This window comes from Excalfactoria chinensis, chromosome 22 (assembly GCF_039878825.1).
Source record: "Excalfactoria chinensis isolate bCotChi1 chromosome 22, bCotChi1.hap2, whole genome shotgun sequence".
NCBI lineage: Eukaryota > Metazoa > Chordata > Aves > Galliformes > Phasianidae > Excalfactoria > Excalfactoria chinensis.
Genome location: NC_092846.1, coordinates 2,189,982 through 2,205,706, shown reverse-complemented (window position 1 = coordinate 2,205,706; position 15,725 = coordinate 2,189,982). Strand labels below are relative to the sequence as shown.

Genomic DNA, 15,725 nt, shown 5'->3' with positions numbered 1-15,725 from the left:
GACACTGGAAATGGTTCGGGTATAAAATGAGCCTCTCTGCTTCTTATCTGCATGACACCATTTGGGCTCTGCCAGCCGCTATCGGGTCTCCTTTTCCATCTTCAGGGTCTGTCATTTCATGTCACCTCTTGCTCATTTCCCAGACACTCAGGTATATTTATCCTGTTTCAGAGCTGTCTCATCCTGTTATGCTTTATGCTCTAAAAGCACTTTCTAGGTTATTTAAGGCAAACTAAAGCTCTCTGTCCAACCTGGTGGTGACTCTTCCCTCACACTGCTTTGTTCCATTGCTGTGCATCCTGCTGCTGATACAAGAACGCTTCCCTTCCTCACAACGCTGTGCATTCGCCAGCCACTTGTTTCACGCTGTTGCTGATGGCCCAGTGCTCCAGAGCATCCAGATACCTCCAGTGTTGCCCAAGCTCACACCACCACTGCAAGAGAAAAACACCGAGGGCCCCATGGGGATCAGTGGCAGAGAGGGGAACAGTGCCCAGGTTCCAAGGAGAAGGCTCCATTTCAACACCTGCATCCTGTCCCCTCCATATGTGTTCCCTGTGTTCTGTATGAGAACGCACCTGTTTGGCACCTTTTTGCCTGTCCTGGGGATTTCTCACAGCTCCACGCTCCTGGCTTTTGTTCAGGGTTACCAGCCTCTTCCTTGAGCAGCTCACACTGCTTTCTTCATGGCTCTAACCAAAGCACTCCCTCAATCTAAAACAGAAATTAGGAAGGCTTTAGGAAACAGCAAAAGCTTCACCGGATTAAATGCTGCTCCTTCCTGCTGCCCTTAGGGAGCTCAACCATCCTGCACTGCTAACCCTGCAGCACCAAAACACGGCACTAAATCTTCCTGAGCAATGAAGGTGTCAGCGCAGTGCAGGATTGCATGTAGGGAAGAGCAGGAGGACTGATTGATAGGGAAAAGATGAAAATGACTGAATATATTTATCTGTTGGCCAATTGTGTGCTAAGAAGCAACGTGAGAGCTGCACAGAGGAGCACAAAGAATGCAGTGCATCAAGGTTTGAGGGGCCATTGATGAAGGGTGAGGGTGGAAAGGACTCGAAGACTTGAGCTGCAAGGAGCAGGGATGGCAGCAGTGCCAGCTGCATCCAGAATGCAGGTGAGAATCGTCCCATGGTTGCAAAGTGACCTTTTGCTTCCATCCTTGTGGCCACGGGTCTTAAATCCCTGTGAAAGCAATGCAAGTAAAGCTTGTATTGACTATCAAAGGGACAGGAGCACGGGTTTTATGGGGGGCGGCTGTGGGAATTGGGATGGGTCGAATGGAAGCCTTATATCCTCAAATACCTGAAAGGCGATGGCAGTGGGAGCGGGGTTGGGCTCACTGCTGGCAGCTGGCAGGACACGGCCTGAGAGGCACCAGGGGAGGTTTAGGTTGGATATCATGAAGAAGTGCTTTGCAGGAGGGGTTGTTAAGCACTGGAACGGGCTGCCAAGGAGGCGGTGGAGTCACCATCCCTGTGTGTGTTTGAAATCCGGCTGGATGCGCTGCTCAGGGCCGTGATTTAGAAGATGATCTTGAGGGTCTTTTCCAGCCTGACCAATTCCATGACGGATCCCAACAGCCGTGAAGCACAAAGTTCCGTCTCCCCCCCTCGCCCCCTCCAGGCCTCGCACTGCGGGCGGACCCTTCCCTCAGCCCGGCCCTTCCCTCAGCCCGGCACCGCCCCGCTCCGGCGCGGCCATGGCGGAGTGTCGCCGCTGAGCTCGGAGCTCATGGCGGTTCCCAACGCGGCTCCGTCGCGCTTGGCGCTGGCCCTGGCCGCTTTGGCAGCTCTGGCCGCCGTTAAGTACTACCGAGACGCCGAGGCCGCCCGGCACCAGGTAGCGGGACGGCGGGGTGGGTGGGCCCCTGTGGAAATGGCGGGCGGAGCGCCTCAGCGATGGGGCTGGGGGGGCGGCGAGGGTTCGGTTGGCCGCCCCGCAGCTGTGGTGGGCGATGGAGTGAAGCGGGCAGAGGGTCTGGGGGCCGGCGGGGTGGTTGTATTGGGAGCCGTGGGGATGAGATGGGTAATCGTGGAGCTGAGGTGATGGGGCTGAGGGGTCCGTCGTAGTGCTGAGGTGGCCATTGTAGGGCTGAGGGGACGTTCATGCCGCTGAGGTGGCCATCATGAGGATGAGGGGTCCGAAACTGACCCTCGGTTCAAGGACGGGGCTGCCAAGATGCTGGAGGGAACGGAGCATCTCCCCTATGAGGAAAGGCTGAGGGAGGTGGGTGTCTTTAGCTTGGAGGAGGCTGAGGGGTTGATATGTAAAGGGTGTCAGGAAGATGGAGCCAGGCGCTTCTCATTGATGTCCAGTGATGGGACAAGGGGTGCAAGCTGGAACATAGAAGGTTCCACATTAACATGAGGAAAAAACAACTGTGTCACAGTAAGGGTAACAGCAGTGGGATGGGATGCCCAGAGATATTGTGGGGTCTTATTCTCTGGAGGCATTCAGAGCCCATCTGGGTGCATTGCCATGTCCAACACCTGGCACCCTCATTCCCTTCCTTCATATTCTGCTGCCTTCGCTGCTTGGAAACCTGCATATGTGGGACATAACTGATTCTCTTTCTGCCTCCAGCCCTGTGAAGCAAATTATCACATCGTTTTCCTCGTGCTACAGCAGCAGGTGGTCTCACCAGCTCAAATCTTTGTCGCTCATTTGCCTTCCATCCCTTGAGGTCCGTCACTGTGAAGTGCAAAAGAAGAGAGAGGCTCTGAAAGATTCATCAGCAGGGAATCATTGATGGGCCTGGGATGTGGCCCATCTCGTTAGAGCTTAGCATACAGCCAGGATGGCCTCCTGTGCAGAGGAGGTTGCTGTTGTGCACAGCCTACACGCTTGGCTGCACTGTAAGGATAGTGCAGGACGTGCCATGTCCAGGCGAGCTCTGGAGCCTGGTCCAGCACTTCATGACATAACCCTGTCACCTGGCTGTCAGCTAACAGGGCAGCTGCTCAGGAAAATATAATATAGAACCCTGTGTATGTTTGTCCCCATTCAATAAGGAATAAGGCACGGTTTGGGCCTGGGGAGTCCTGAATGGGTTCCTCCTGTCTGTAGATAAATAACCCCCATGTTCCTTTACTCCTCTTTGCATCTGCGTAGTTCCTGTGTGCTCCCTTCCACGTTCCATGCTCTGTATTATTGCCTTTATTGAGTCCAGCTCTCTGGTTTGTATTTCCAGTGTCTTTATTTTTTTGTCTGCTCAGTTCTGAAACTGCCCCGGGAGGCTCTTAAGTGCTTCTGTTGCTGCAGCTGATGGGAGCGCAGCCTTCTGGGCTGCATTACTGCTGCTTCAGACTGGCAGGTAACAGACAGGAAAATAAACTAGTTCAGGAGCTGTGGGGATGATAATGGAGCGGCAAGCGATGAACAGTTGAACAGCAGATGACAGTGTTTGTCCTTTAGGTGTTTACTGGGGTGGCAGGAGAAGCTGCCTCAAAATGATAGACCAGATGGGATCTGCAGGCTGCGAGTGATGCGACTTGTCTGACTTGCTGTCCCTTCCCCTCACAACAACGTGGAGCTCTCTTGCTCTGCCTGCAAGTTGTCCTTTTCCCATCAGTGCTGTGGAGTGGAAATGACTAGAAGAGCCTGGTCTTTCTGGGACCGTTTCAAGTGAGGCTTTGCATTTCAAGGTGTGTCATTGCTGTTTGCCATTGGAGGATCCCCATGTGGGCTTTGCTGGCTGTCCCACCGAGCGGTACAGAGGGAGAAACTGAGGCATGGGGATCTTACAGGAGAAGGTGGTTTGATTTGTGGTTCCTGATGTACGGGTAGGTAGGTGTCCCTGTGGAGCAAGGAGCCAAAATCTTGGCCTAGTCCCGACACAGGAGACAAAATCCTGCCAAGGGATGTTAACCTTTTCATTTGATCACTGTCTGCGGTCTGGAAAGAATGCAAGTTAATTCTGAAGCTGAGAGCGCTCAGAATGAGTTTCTGGGAGAGATAGGAGTGAAAACTCACTTCCCCTTTCTTCCCAACGTAGGAGCTGGCGCTGAAGTCTTTGGGCAGCGAGGGGCTGTTTCTCTTCTCTTCTCTGGACACAAACAACGATCTGTACCTCAGTCCAGAAGAGTTCAAACCCATAGCGGAGAAGCTGACAGGTACGTTTCTGTCTGCCATGCAGGGCCCTCTCTGCACAGACTGAGCAGAAGCAGTTTTTATTGATGTCCTTACTTTTTTTTCCTGGGTGCTGCTTTGGGTCTTGCTTACACGAAGAGAGTCTGCTTATGGAAAGGCTTAAGCATGAGATGCCACTTTGGCAAAGTTCAGATTTTATAGGACTAAAGGTCCCATTTCTGGCCTAGCAGAGCATGTAAGTTACTTTGTCTGGAGCTTATAGGAGATTTGGGATGGATAAATGCAACAAGTACAGCTCAGCCCAGGCTAGGCCAGCGCTGTTAGTGAATCCCACTTCCATCATAGGCTTCTCTTGCTGCAGCATTCTCTCTCATAGCAGCTGTGAAAGGTCATGTTTGGAGGCTGTATCAGCACGTAGCAAATGTCTCTCGGTGGTGCCAAGCAGGGGGAAGCGTGATGGTGATAACATCCAGCAGAACTTAACAGCCCAATTGAAATACAGAGAGTTGTTTGCTTGTGTTTAATGAATTGATGGAAGCATGTGTCTTTTCCCTCCTAGATTAGATGAGAGTGTTTAACAGCCATGGAGTTTTAGAGTGTCAGCCACTGAATGAAGGGCTCCCCTTTAATTCATGTAGCCAAAGCCAGGGTTAGCTGCAAGTTCTGGTGGGTTCCTCATTGCACACAGTGCAGTGACAGCTGGGAAGCTCCCAGTGCTCCTAGATTAGCCAGGAGAAATGTATAATCACCCTGGTTTAAGAGGGGAGGGAGGGGAAACAGCTGCTTACATGTCTGTCTCCTTGTCTAGGAGTTACTCCGGTCTCAGACTTTGAAGAAGAGGATGTGCCTGATCCAAACGGGGAGACGTTGTCTATTGTGGCTAAATTCCAGCCTTTGGTCATGGAAACGATGACAAAGAGCAAAGATGGTTTCTTGGGAGTACGTATCCTGCAGGGCCAGAAATACCAAATCACTGTATCCTATGGGCTGGTGGCATCCCCAGGAATGAGCACAGGCAGGCAAGGCCTCTCTAGCCTTGAGACAGTCAGCAGCTTCTCCCAGTTTAGTGTCACCTGCAGACTCACTCAGAATAACTTCAATCCTGCACCCAAGTCATTGATTAAAACACTGAAGAGAACTGGCCCTAAAATGGAGCCCTGTGGGACTCTGCTGGTGGATGGCCACTAGCCTGATGTGACCCCATTTCCTCTACCCCTTTGTCAGCCAGTTGTTCACCCATCACATTGTTTTTGTCTGGCTGTATGCTCTGACCAGTAAGCTTGCAGCTTTCTGCAGCGTTGCCTTGTTTTCAGTGCATTCAGCCCCACTGTGTCCCAATGAATGAATGCTGTGCTCTTCCCGGGAAGCTTGAAGCAGACACCAGAGGTGGCTCCAACCACAAGCAGTGCTGCTGTGGCCTGTTCACTGCCTCCCATTTTGCTCACATTACTGAAGCTGACAGAACTATTTGGTGGTGTTTGGGGTGGTGCAAAGAATTGAAAGTAGGACTATTTTTCTTTCTCCTCCTAAGCACAGTTACATCCATCAGCATTGCTGTGTGTGTGAGGGCTGTAGGCTAAGCTCTGATGCTATCTTTTGACAGATCTCTCACGTTGCTCTTTCTGGGCTGAGGAACTGGACTGCTCCTGTATCCCCTAAGAGCGTGATGCTTGCCAGACAGTTTAAAGCCTTTCTTCCTCCGAAGAATAAACTCGATCTTGGCGATCTGTGGTGGATAATCCCAAGTGAACTGAACATCTTCACTGGATATCTTTCCAACAACAGGTTTTACCCTCCACCTCCCAAAGGCAAAGAGGTGAGATATGGGAAGCAAATGTCGTATAGCTGAGAGGTGGTTGTATGAATATATACTACCTTATAGCCCAGATAAATTGAATGGACAAGGCTATTGCATTATGTTTCACTGGTCTTTTCAAGGCAGCGAAGAGGCTGCAGTGTGCAGCCAGGAGCACTGTCTTCTAAATCTTCTAAACTGAAGGCAGGCAACATCTCAGGGTATCTGTCATTTGTAAGGCTGACTGGAGGAACTTCATTTTGCTTTAAGTGTTTGGGTTCTTAGTCTAGTTGTAAAGCCAGTGTGAGTATCACCCTCCCCTGGGTGCCCAAATAGGTGTCCCTGATCACATAGCTGATACACCTTCATGGTCTGTGTTTATTGATTGCATACTCACAGTTGAGGGGTATTGATTAGACACGGCTTGGTGGATCAGTTTAGCATGCTCATTCACCCAACTGGGATAATGGAAACTTGTGACCCACAGGGATAGCATAAAAAAAACATGGAAGATGGACTTATTTTTAAAGAAAGTCTCTGGCTTTATCTCCTTATTTTGTGGCTATGTAAGACTCCAAGCTAATTTTTAAGTCACAGCAAGTCTCCTGTCATCCTGATCTGATGGGGAGTAGTTTTGGAGCTGCATCTGACCTGTTGTCTGCCCTAGGCAAAGTGCTGTCATTCTTATTCTTTTACAATTCTTGCCATAGGTCATAATCCACAGGCTTCTGAGCATGTTCCATCCGCGCCCCTTCGTCAAGACCCGCTTTGCTCCGCAAGGATCCGTGGCCTGTATCCAAGCCATCAGCACCTACTACTATACCATAGCATTCAGGTAAGGGCATGGGGCCAGTCTGTTAGAGAAGGGGTCACGTCTGTTTTGTACCATATCTCAGAGGAGTGGAGAAGGCTGCGCTGTGCCAGTGTCAGAGAGCATACATGTCACTGTGTGCGCAGTCCTGTTCCCAGACTGGATGAGATGTACCCTGGCTGGAGTTGGATGAGAGCAGCTCTCAACCAGCTCTAGTGTGTGATGCTTTCCTGACGCCTGAAGGGGGCACCTGTGCTCCCAGGGTCACAACATCCCCAGCGTTGCCCAGGTGGAGGACAGCAGTCAGTATGCTGTTACACTTGACTTAGCAATGAAAGGAAAGAGTCTGAGAAGGAAGGAGGGGGACATAGTGTTTCTCCAAGGGAAGGGAGGATCCTGTGGAACTGTTCTTATGTTATACTGTCTTTGTTAAATACAACTGTTATTTGCCCAATTAGGCTGGAAGAGAGACCGAGGGCATCTGAGTTTGTTTCTGTGTTTCAGGGGCTCGTAATGTAATTCATCCTTCCTGGCTGTACGCTTACTGCCCACTTCTGAAAGCCATCGATACTAGTGACACTGCTGACCCTGGGAATCTGCTCCAGTTTTACCTTCTTTGTTATGTGACATGAAAAGCTTTTTGAACCAAACCTCTCTCCTGCAGTCGTACTTTCTGGTGCCCGCAGATCAGTTCTCTCTACTTTCATTTGCTGTGCGCAATCCCTTCTTCCCAGCTCTGAAGCTGATGGCTCCCATCTCATTTCAGGATCCATGCTGAGTTCCAGCTGAATGAGCCACCAGACTTCCCCTTCTGGTTTTCCCCAGGCCAGTTCACGGGTTACATCGTCCTCTCCAAGGATTCTTCCCACGTGCGAGAGTTTAAGCTCTTTGTCCCCAACAAGAGGTACAGCAGTTTCTTTTGTGTGCTGAAGAAACTTGAGGATTCTGGTAAATGAAGCCCAGTGGAACCCAGTGACTCTGGGATCCTGTCCTGTACAAAGCAAAGGTGGAGACTGCATGGAAGGAGGCTGGTCGACACTTCTTATTTGAAAATACAGGTGCAATGACAGCCCTGGGCAGAGCACTGTGGCACACGATTGTCCCAGCCTGTACAGGAAAGGCAGATCTGCAGTCAGAGCTTTATGCCTGCTAGTTTTGCTGTTTGTTTCTGTTTTGTTTGCACATCCTTCTCTGCTAACATTCATCATGGGTGTTGTGTTTTCTGTAGATAGAACTGTTCCCTAAGCTGGATCTGATGCAGTTTTTTCAGGAATGCTTCTGCTTATCAACAGGTGTGAGGGGGGAACATCAGGTTTGGGAGAGGCAGGGAAGGACAAGAACTGAGCAGGGAGGAAGGGAGGGACAAACCTGGCAGAGATTACAGGAGACACAGGACATGACTGGGACTAGGGGATCTATGTCTTTGCATAACATGACTGTAATGAAAATCCAAGTCTGAGCTGTACTGTGCCACACCACCTCAGAAGGGAGGTACCTGCAGCCACTTGGGGAGTTTAAGTTTTCCTGATATTGCCCTAGAGTCAGCCAGCAACCTCTTTATTGTTAGCACTGCTTCAGGCTGGCTGCGATCCTCTGACCTGTCCCTGCAGCCTCTGCTTGTGGCCAGGACACTTGGAGAAGTCAAATGCTTGTTGCAAGCTGCAAAGGCTGCTTGGGTGTCAGCTGGATGAGTTGATGCTTTTCAGCCAACTCCTTGGAAAATCTGAGCGAAATGAGCTTTACAGTTGCCTGTAATGCTGGCAAATGTATCTCTGCAGTTACTGAGAATCCCTGACTTATTTTAGGGTCTGATTCATTCACCAGTAACTGTGTCCCTTTGTACTTGGAGCCTGGGGAGAGGTGGAAAGGGTCTGAAGAGGCAGCAGCCCCTGATGATCTCAGTGCCTACTGACAGCACAGAAGTTCAGCAGAGTCTGATGCACACACTTCAAAACATTTCTGCTTGTCATTTCGTTTTATGGTGTAGTTTCACACTGGCTCATTCTGGTCTCTGACAAGCAGCTGGAAGTGTTCTAGGGGAAAGGAGCCTCAATTCTCTTTGTCTGTGATGGCAGGAGAGAAAATTACATTTTAAAATCCTGGTGACTCTGTCCTTATGGCTCTGTCAGCACATTCAGTAGAGCAAGCAGACACTTCCAGCTCTGCCAGAACTCCTTACAGAAACCTTTTTGCTTCTAAAAAAATAAAAAGAAACACTTTTAAAAGTTCAGAGGGATCAGAATGTGCAAGTTCGGTGCTGGCAGGGAAGGATGTGCAATTATACCTCTCTCTTCTTTACTTTGCTGCTACTCAAATGTATGAATGCGTTTGCCTGAAATATTGGGTGGGTGTTTGGGCCCTGAGCCAGCAGGGATCTGCTGTTGCTGATCTTATGCAGCACTGTGATCTCTAAGAACCTGTAGGTTCTGAACCTCGGTGTGGGCCATTGGAGCAGAGCATTAGGATTTTTCCATGCACAGCTTTAGTCTCGGGTGGCTGAACATTCTGGGTTCACCTTGCAGGTCTCTGAATGTTGATATGGAGTGGCTGTATGGGGCGAGCGAAGGCAGCAACATGGAAGTGGATATTGGTTACCTTCCTCAGGTCTGTAACCACACTCAGTCTTCTGTGTGCATGCTGTATCTTGGCAAGGACTTATGCTGCCGTGTGCCTGAGCTACATAACCTCAGTTATCCTTGCTAGTTAGAGCTTTCTATTGAATGTTTCAATATCATAATATAATCTCTGTTGGTCTATATATGTCCTTTGCAGTGATACGACTATTTCCAGCTCTTGTGATATTTTATGCCCCTCTGTTGGTCTCTGTGGGTTGAATCTTAACCCTCCTGGAGTCACGTGAATTTTTCTATTTTTAAAAGGTTGACTGACAGGCAGAAGGGAGGAGGGAGCTGAACGCAGGCTCTGAGCCCAGAGGGCTGTATGTACAACAGTGTGTCTGCATTTAGGAACTGCGTGAGCTTATTCCTCTGTTTTGTGGGAATCCCAGCTCTTGGGACAGGAAACATGAGTCCGAATTTTGAATGTCTGAATTTAAGAGTTCCATTTGCTCCTGAACTAAATCCCATATTTCTTTTTAATCAGCAAAATTAGTGAAAACAGACTTAAAAAAAAATCGTTTCCATTTTACTGGGAGTCTGAGCTATAGGGCAGCTCCTAAAATAGCTTTCTTTGTTGCACCTTCTTGTGGCTATAGGCACGGACTGTATACGGGCTTTGCTGATCATGTGTACAAGATTAGCTCTGCAGATTCTAATCACTGTGAGGGTCTGATATCTCCCAGTCAATAATCTCCACTCAGAAGATGGCAACACATAATGAACAAGTCTCATGCATTTCCAATGTAGATAGCACAGGCAGACAATGACTGAAGGAAATGAAGTTACTTTCCTGTTATTCCCCAATAAAACAAATCTACAGTTGTCCAGGTGCAGCTCCAGCAGACATGGGTCTCTATCTTCATTAGAAGCTGTACAGTCTTAATTTACATCTTTATCCTGTGCTGGTGTACAGAAAAACCCATAGCTGAATATCTAGTGTCTGACTCTGAGCCTCTTCTCCTGCAGATGGAGCTGGAATCCACAGGGCCCTCAGTCCCCTCTGTGATCTATGATGAGAATGGAAACGTGATTGACAGCAGGGATCCCTCAGGGGAGCCTATTCAGTTTGTGTTTGAAGAGATAACCTGGCAGCAGGAAATCCCCTGGGAAGAGGCAGCCCAGAAGCTGGAAGTAGCCATGTATCCATTTAAGAAGGTGAGGAACAAGCTGTACTTTCCATTGGTGTGTTTCATTGTGGCAGGTCATTTTTAGTGAGATTTCCAATCACTTTGAGGATGAACAGAAACCAGAGGCCACAACCTGATCAGCATTCAGAGTGATATGAGGGTCTCCCAGCTCAGTGTGTGCTTCCTATGCTGTTGCATCCTACAGTGACCACAGATTTGTAGCATTGGGTTATATATAGAAAGTATTTAATATGACAATAGCCTGTGGAACAGATGGCAGCTTCCTGTCACTCCTTCCTTGGCTAAGGAATGTTCCAGTGAAGTGCCTCCCTGCTTCGTGTATTCTCTGTAGTGAGGGAAGGTAAAAGTCTCCCTTGGGGAGAGCATTGCTTTGATCTACAGGAACTACTGTGGGTCATTGTATGTCACCTCTGGGCTGTGGTAGATTTGGTTTCTTCAGGTCCCGTTTGTATTTGGAATGGACTGTTCTGTGTCTGCTTCTCAAGTCTCCTGTCTGTCTCCAGGTCTCCTATCTTCCCTTCACAGAAGCTTTTGAGAGAGCAAAAGCAGAAAAGAAGCTGGTGCACTCAATCCTGCTGTGGGGTGCCCTGGATGACCAGTCCTGCTGAGGTGAGGGACTCTCCCACAACAGCTGGAGGAATGATGTACCTCATTCTGGGTCTGAGAAGGGCTGAGTGTCAGGGAGCCAGTGGTAAATGTTACTCATTTTGGTATGGAAGATGCCTGAATAGAGAAGAACTGGAAGTGGAGAATTAACTGATCAGAGCTTACCTAGTGGTGAGATTAGATCTATCAGAGAATAGACCTATATGACTCAGTAATTTAGGTGCCTTTGTTGAGGGGGAGTTGTGGATCTGGTCTTCCCTCTTTCTCTTCCCTTCTCAGTCTGCTGAGGTGGAGGCAGCACCTGCAGAGTTTAAGAGATAGTGCTCTCTGCTTTGTCTCTGACATCTGCACAGGAGAAGCCAGAGCCAGACATGGGCCTGGAATTGTCCTGCTGTGTGACTATTCCTCCATATGCCAAATAACTTTCATGCTATGTTAGATAGGAATAATATTTGGGAGAGGTATGGGTATCTTTGTCCTGTCTGCCTTTAATAGCTCTCTAGGCAGATTGCTCTGCTTAATGTGAAAAGCAAGAGGCACTCAGGGTGGGTAGGGTCTGCTCTGGTGAGTCTTCTTTACCAGCAGCATGCACTGGAAGCAGTAAGCTATGGAAAACTGTCAGTAGAGGGGAAATAAGACCATGTGCCAGGTTAGGGGGGAGCCTAAGCCAGCTGCTGCAGCAACTCAGCAGTGGAATATGAGTTATAGCAGTAATCAGTGAGTGACTGCAAACAACTGTCTGCCTCTCTTTGTGTGCCAGGTTCGGGGCGAACTCTCCGGGAGACCGTCCTGGAAAGTTCGCCCATCCTCGCCCTCCTGAACGAGAGCTTCATTAGCAGCTGGTCACTTGTAAAGGAGCTGGAAGAACTGCAGGTGAGTGTCTCAGCCCCTTCTGCTTCCTTTGTGTTTGGTGCTGGTGAATACAAATGGTGGCAAAAGAGGGGAGGTCACACCTGTGCAGATGAGAGATTTTGGTTCCAAGCCCTGTGTGTTCTAGTAACCACAGTGGCAAAACAAACACCAGATAGAGGCTGGCTAAGAAAATAGCACAGTCATCCCCTTCATTCTGTCATGGTGCTGGTACAAAAAACCAAACCAGATGCTTCAGTGCTCCCAGGTGCTTCAAGCCCTATCCAAGGCTTGTTGTGCAGGATGACTTCTCTGTAACGCAGGGAGTAACCAAATACTCTCTGACTCCTGGGTCTCCTGACTGCAACTTTCCTCACTCATGAGTTTATCTCTTGACCTTTGCTGTCAGCAGGGGTCAGTTACAGAGCTGGAGACGCTGGGAAAAACTGGGGTTGGACTGTTCATGTGCCTGGGAACTGCCAGTAATGGGAAGGCTCGAATCCCAGGAGTTGGACTCGATGATCTCTAAGGTCCCTTCCAACTCGCACGATACTATGATACTATGATGAAAAGCTGCAGCAGTGGTGTGAGGAGTGGGGGACACTGGTAAGGGAATAGTAAAGCAGATCATGAAAATGGAGGCAGCTACCATGTTAGAGTGGCTCTCATGTTAAGTTTACTCCTCCTGCTCTCTTCTGCTAGTTTTGATGGACACATGTGTGTTTCTTTTGGGTTCTCTTACAGACAAACAGGGAGAATGAGTTCTACAGCAAGCTGGCTGACCTGCACCTTGAAAAATACAACTTCCCTGTGGAGATGATCATCTGCCTCCCCAATGGCACGGTGGTACGATCATTACCTCTTCAATTTTACTTGGTTCTCCCCACCAGAATGTACTTTCATCTGCAGAGCCTGAAGTGCAGAGGCAGTGCATGGGAGACTGTGCTGGCCTTTAAAGTCTTCTTTCTGTTTTCTCTCCTAGATTCACCATATAAATGCCAACTACTTCCTGGATATTACTTCTATGAAGCCTGAAGATGTTGAAAGTGGTATCTTTAGTTTCTCAGCCAATTTTGATGATCCTTCTACTGCGACTTACCTCCAGTTTCTGAAGGAAGGACTGCAGAGAGCAAAACCTTACTTGCAGAACTAAAACCAAAGTCACCCGAATGCCTCATGGAGTTGGCCAAACACTTCAGACATCCATTTCAATTGCAGCAGTTCTTCCTCACCTTTGTGCCATGCATAGATGTTAAGATGCAGACAATTCCAGGACTGGGGCTTTTCTGTGGATGATCTGGAGGTGTTGGTTCAAGGCTAAACTTCGAAGTGATACCACTTTATATCATCTGCCCTTTTGAGTTCAGGCAAGTTTTTACAGGAGTGAAAATACTTGGATCTATAAACATTCTTTGTGCACACACCTTGCCACGCACCCTCACATTCTTCCACCTCCTGTTCAGACTCTGGGATGAAACTCTTTTTACAGCCATACCAAGCATCACCAGGAAACATCTGATCTCAAGGGCTGGACTGTGTGTCGAGTTACAGAGAACAGCACTGCTGTGATGACTGAACATTCATGATGCACACCTGTGCTGTGTTTGTAAATGCACAGAATCCAGTGCAGACAGCAAGCTCTTCCCTGGGCAGCTGGTGTGTGCTATGCTTCCTGCCAGCAGCACTGAGCTGTAAGCTGCTCTGTGGCCAGTTCTTTGTGATAGCATTATTGACTGCAGTGGCAACCTGTGTGTAATGGGACTGTAGCTGATAATGTGTAGGGAGATCCAGCTGCAGGCTTGATCTCTGAAATAGCCTCCCCCCAGCTTCCTGGATGCCTGGGACAGTTGTCCTGAGTAACATATGGTGCAAGAGCTGTATTGCTCACAGTCTTTGCAGCTGATGGAGATGGTGAGGTTGATGTGGTGCAATTAGGAGTGGAGAATGGGGCACTAGAGGTATGGTGTAGCTTAGAGATGTTAGGTATGGATTAACTTGGGGATTAAGGGCCAGAGCCTCTGGCAATGAGCTCCACCTGTCGTAGGGTGTGCCTGCAGCCTACAGGACACAGTAATGAACTGTGCCCCCATCCTATTCAGACCAAAGGTGCTCCCACCCCAGCCGTTTTGAGAGCTTTGTTCTTCCAATCTGTCATCAGTGGTGACAAAATACTCAGTGCATGTTTGCTTTAATTTTCCAAGCCATGCTGAAAAATGGACTGTGATACAGTTACCATTAGGAAGGGAGATTCGGCCTTATCCAGAGAGCACCGAGTGGTTTCGAATGGACCAGTTTTAAAGTCAGGAGCCTTTCCCAAGGAAGGAACTGTTGGGACAGAGCGCCAGTTGCTCTTATCTATAAACATCCTGAGCAGCTGTTCCTCCTTTGTATCAACAGCTGACTGCACAGTGAGTGAAATCTGGTAAATGCAATGGTGTTTTAAGCACATTCCTGTGGATGGGTGAGACAAAGCATCTTCAAAAGATGGCTGCAGGCAGCCCTTTTCTATTGATGCTTTTTCCTGCTCTCTGAAGCACAATTTAGTTGGACCAAATCCAAAGCTGGGGGAAAGCCTCTTTTGTTTTGAAGGGGGTTACTTTCATTCTGGGCATCAGGACCTGGGTGGGATGCTGGCGTCATGAGTCATAGAACCACAGAATGGATAAGGTTGGAAGGGATCTCTGCAAGTCATCAGGCTGAGTTTAGATGGACCTTTGAGCGACTCAGTGTAGCTTTGCTACTTGCTCTAAGTGAGATGAATTAGCTGGGGGCTGTTTCTGAGTTTTGGCTTTTTAACTGTGCATTAGTTGTGCACTTTTCTAGCCCTTCAAGTAACCTGCAGTAATTCCAGGTTTGTGTTACATACAACCACTGCTTTCAGTGATGGCTGAGGAGTCTCAAAGACTGTGTTAAAGAGACCAAGCTCCTGTCACCATGGCAATCTCAGCCCCCTCTGTCCCTTCTGACTTTGAACCAAGGCAAGAGCGACAGAGCAGTGTGCCTGCTTCCATCCAGCCCCTTGGGAAAGGCTGCTTTAGTGTTATCTGCACTTATGGCTCTTACAGAGCTTCACCTGAAGGGCTTTTCCTCTCCCTTTTTGTTAGCCTCGGGCTGCAGACATGAAAGCAGCAGGTGTGTCGTGTTCCATTTCTTTCTCTTCTGACCGGTTTTACAGCAGCAGGGGGCAGAGAGGAGCAGCGCTGAGCACTCGGGGCTCCTCAAAGCTTGGAGAAGCAGACACAGAAGTTGTGCAAAGCAAGGGAGCAGCAGGCAGAGCGGGGAGCGGAGCCTCTGATTGGTGCTGTGAGCCCAGCAAGAAGGAGATCTGGCTGCATTGAAGCAGGAGGAGCCCAAAGGACCATCCTTAGCCTGGATTCAGCAGCGTCCTGACGTTAACATCCCAACCAACCTCGTCACCTTCCACCTCCTGCTGCGGGTGGCTCTGGATGGACGCTGTTACCTGAGGACTGATTTTTATATCTACCTGCCGAGCGTTTTGTAACCTTACTGTATCTTTGCATTAACCTCGTGCTATTCGGAAGGGGTTGGAGGCCGGAAGGGGTTGGAGGGCGGCGCTGCTTTGTCCGGTGTCCTGCGCTTCGTGACGCTCCGGCCTTAAATCCACAAGCGGGGTCAGAGCCGATGTCTGACAGCAGCACCTCGCGGGAAAGCAGCGCCGTTCCGCCTCTGGGTTGCGAGCTCCGGGTGCCGCTCGTTGTGACGGGCCGCTCGTTGTGACGGGCCTCTTGGAGCCGCTCTAGTTAAACCGATCCCACCAGCTCCGCCTCGCTCCGTCC

The 15,725-nt window shown here is 49.2% G+C and overlaps 1 protein-coding gene across 1 annotated transcript; it reads left to right on the top strand.

Moving 5' to 3' along the window:
• The first annotated feature begins 1,560 nt into the window (after positions 1-1,560).
• On the top strand, positions 1,561-15,710 carry SELENON (selenoprotein N). The gene is made up of 12 exons (XM_072355407.1): positions 1,561-1,851; positions 4,007-4,124; positions 4,910-5,040; positions 5,705-5,917; positions 6,607-6,731; positions 7,474-7,611; positions 9,230-9,311; positions 10,292-10,480; positions 10,977-11,082; positions 11,840-11,952; positions 12,673-12,774; positions 12,911-15,710. The coding sequence occupies exons 1-12, from the start codon at positions 1,576-1,578 to the stop codon at positions 13,079-13,081; spliced, it is 1,764 nt and encodes a 587-aa protein (XP_072211508.1). The 5' UTR covers positions 1,561-1,575; the 3' UTR covers positions 13,082-15,710.
• Positions 15,711-15,725: the final 15 nt, after the last annotated feature.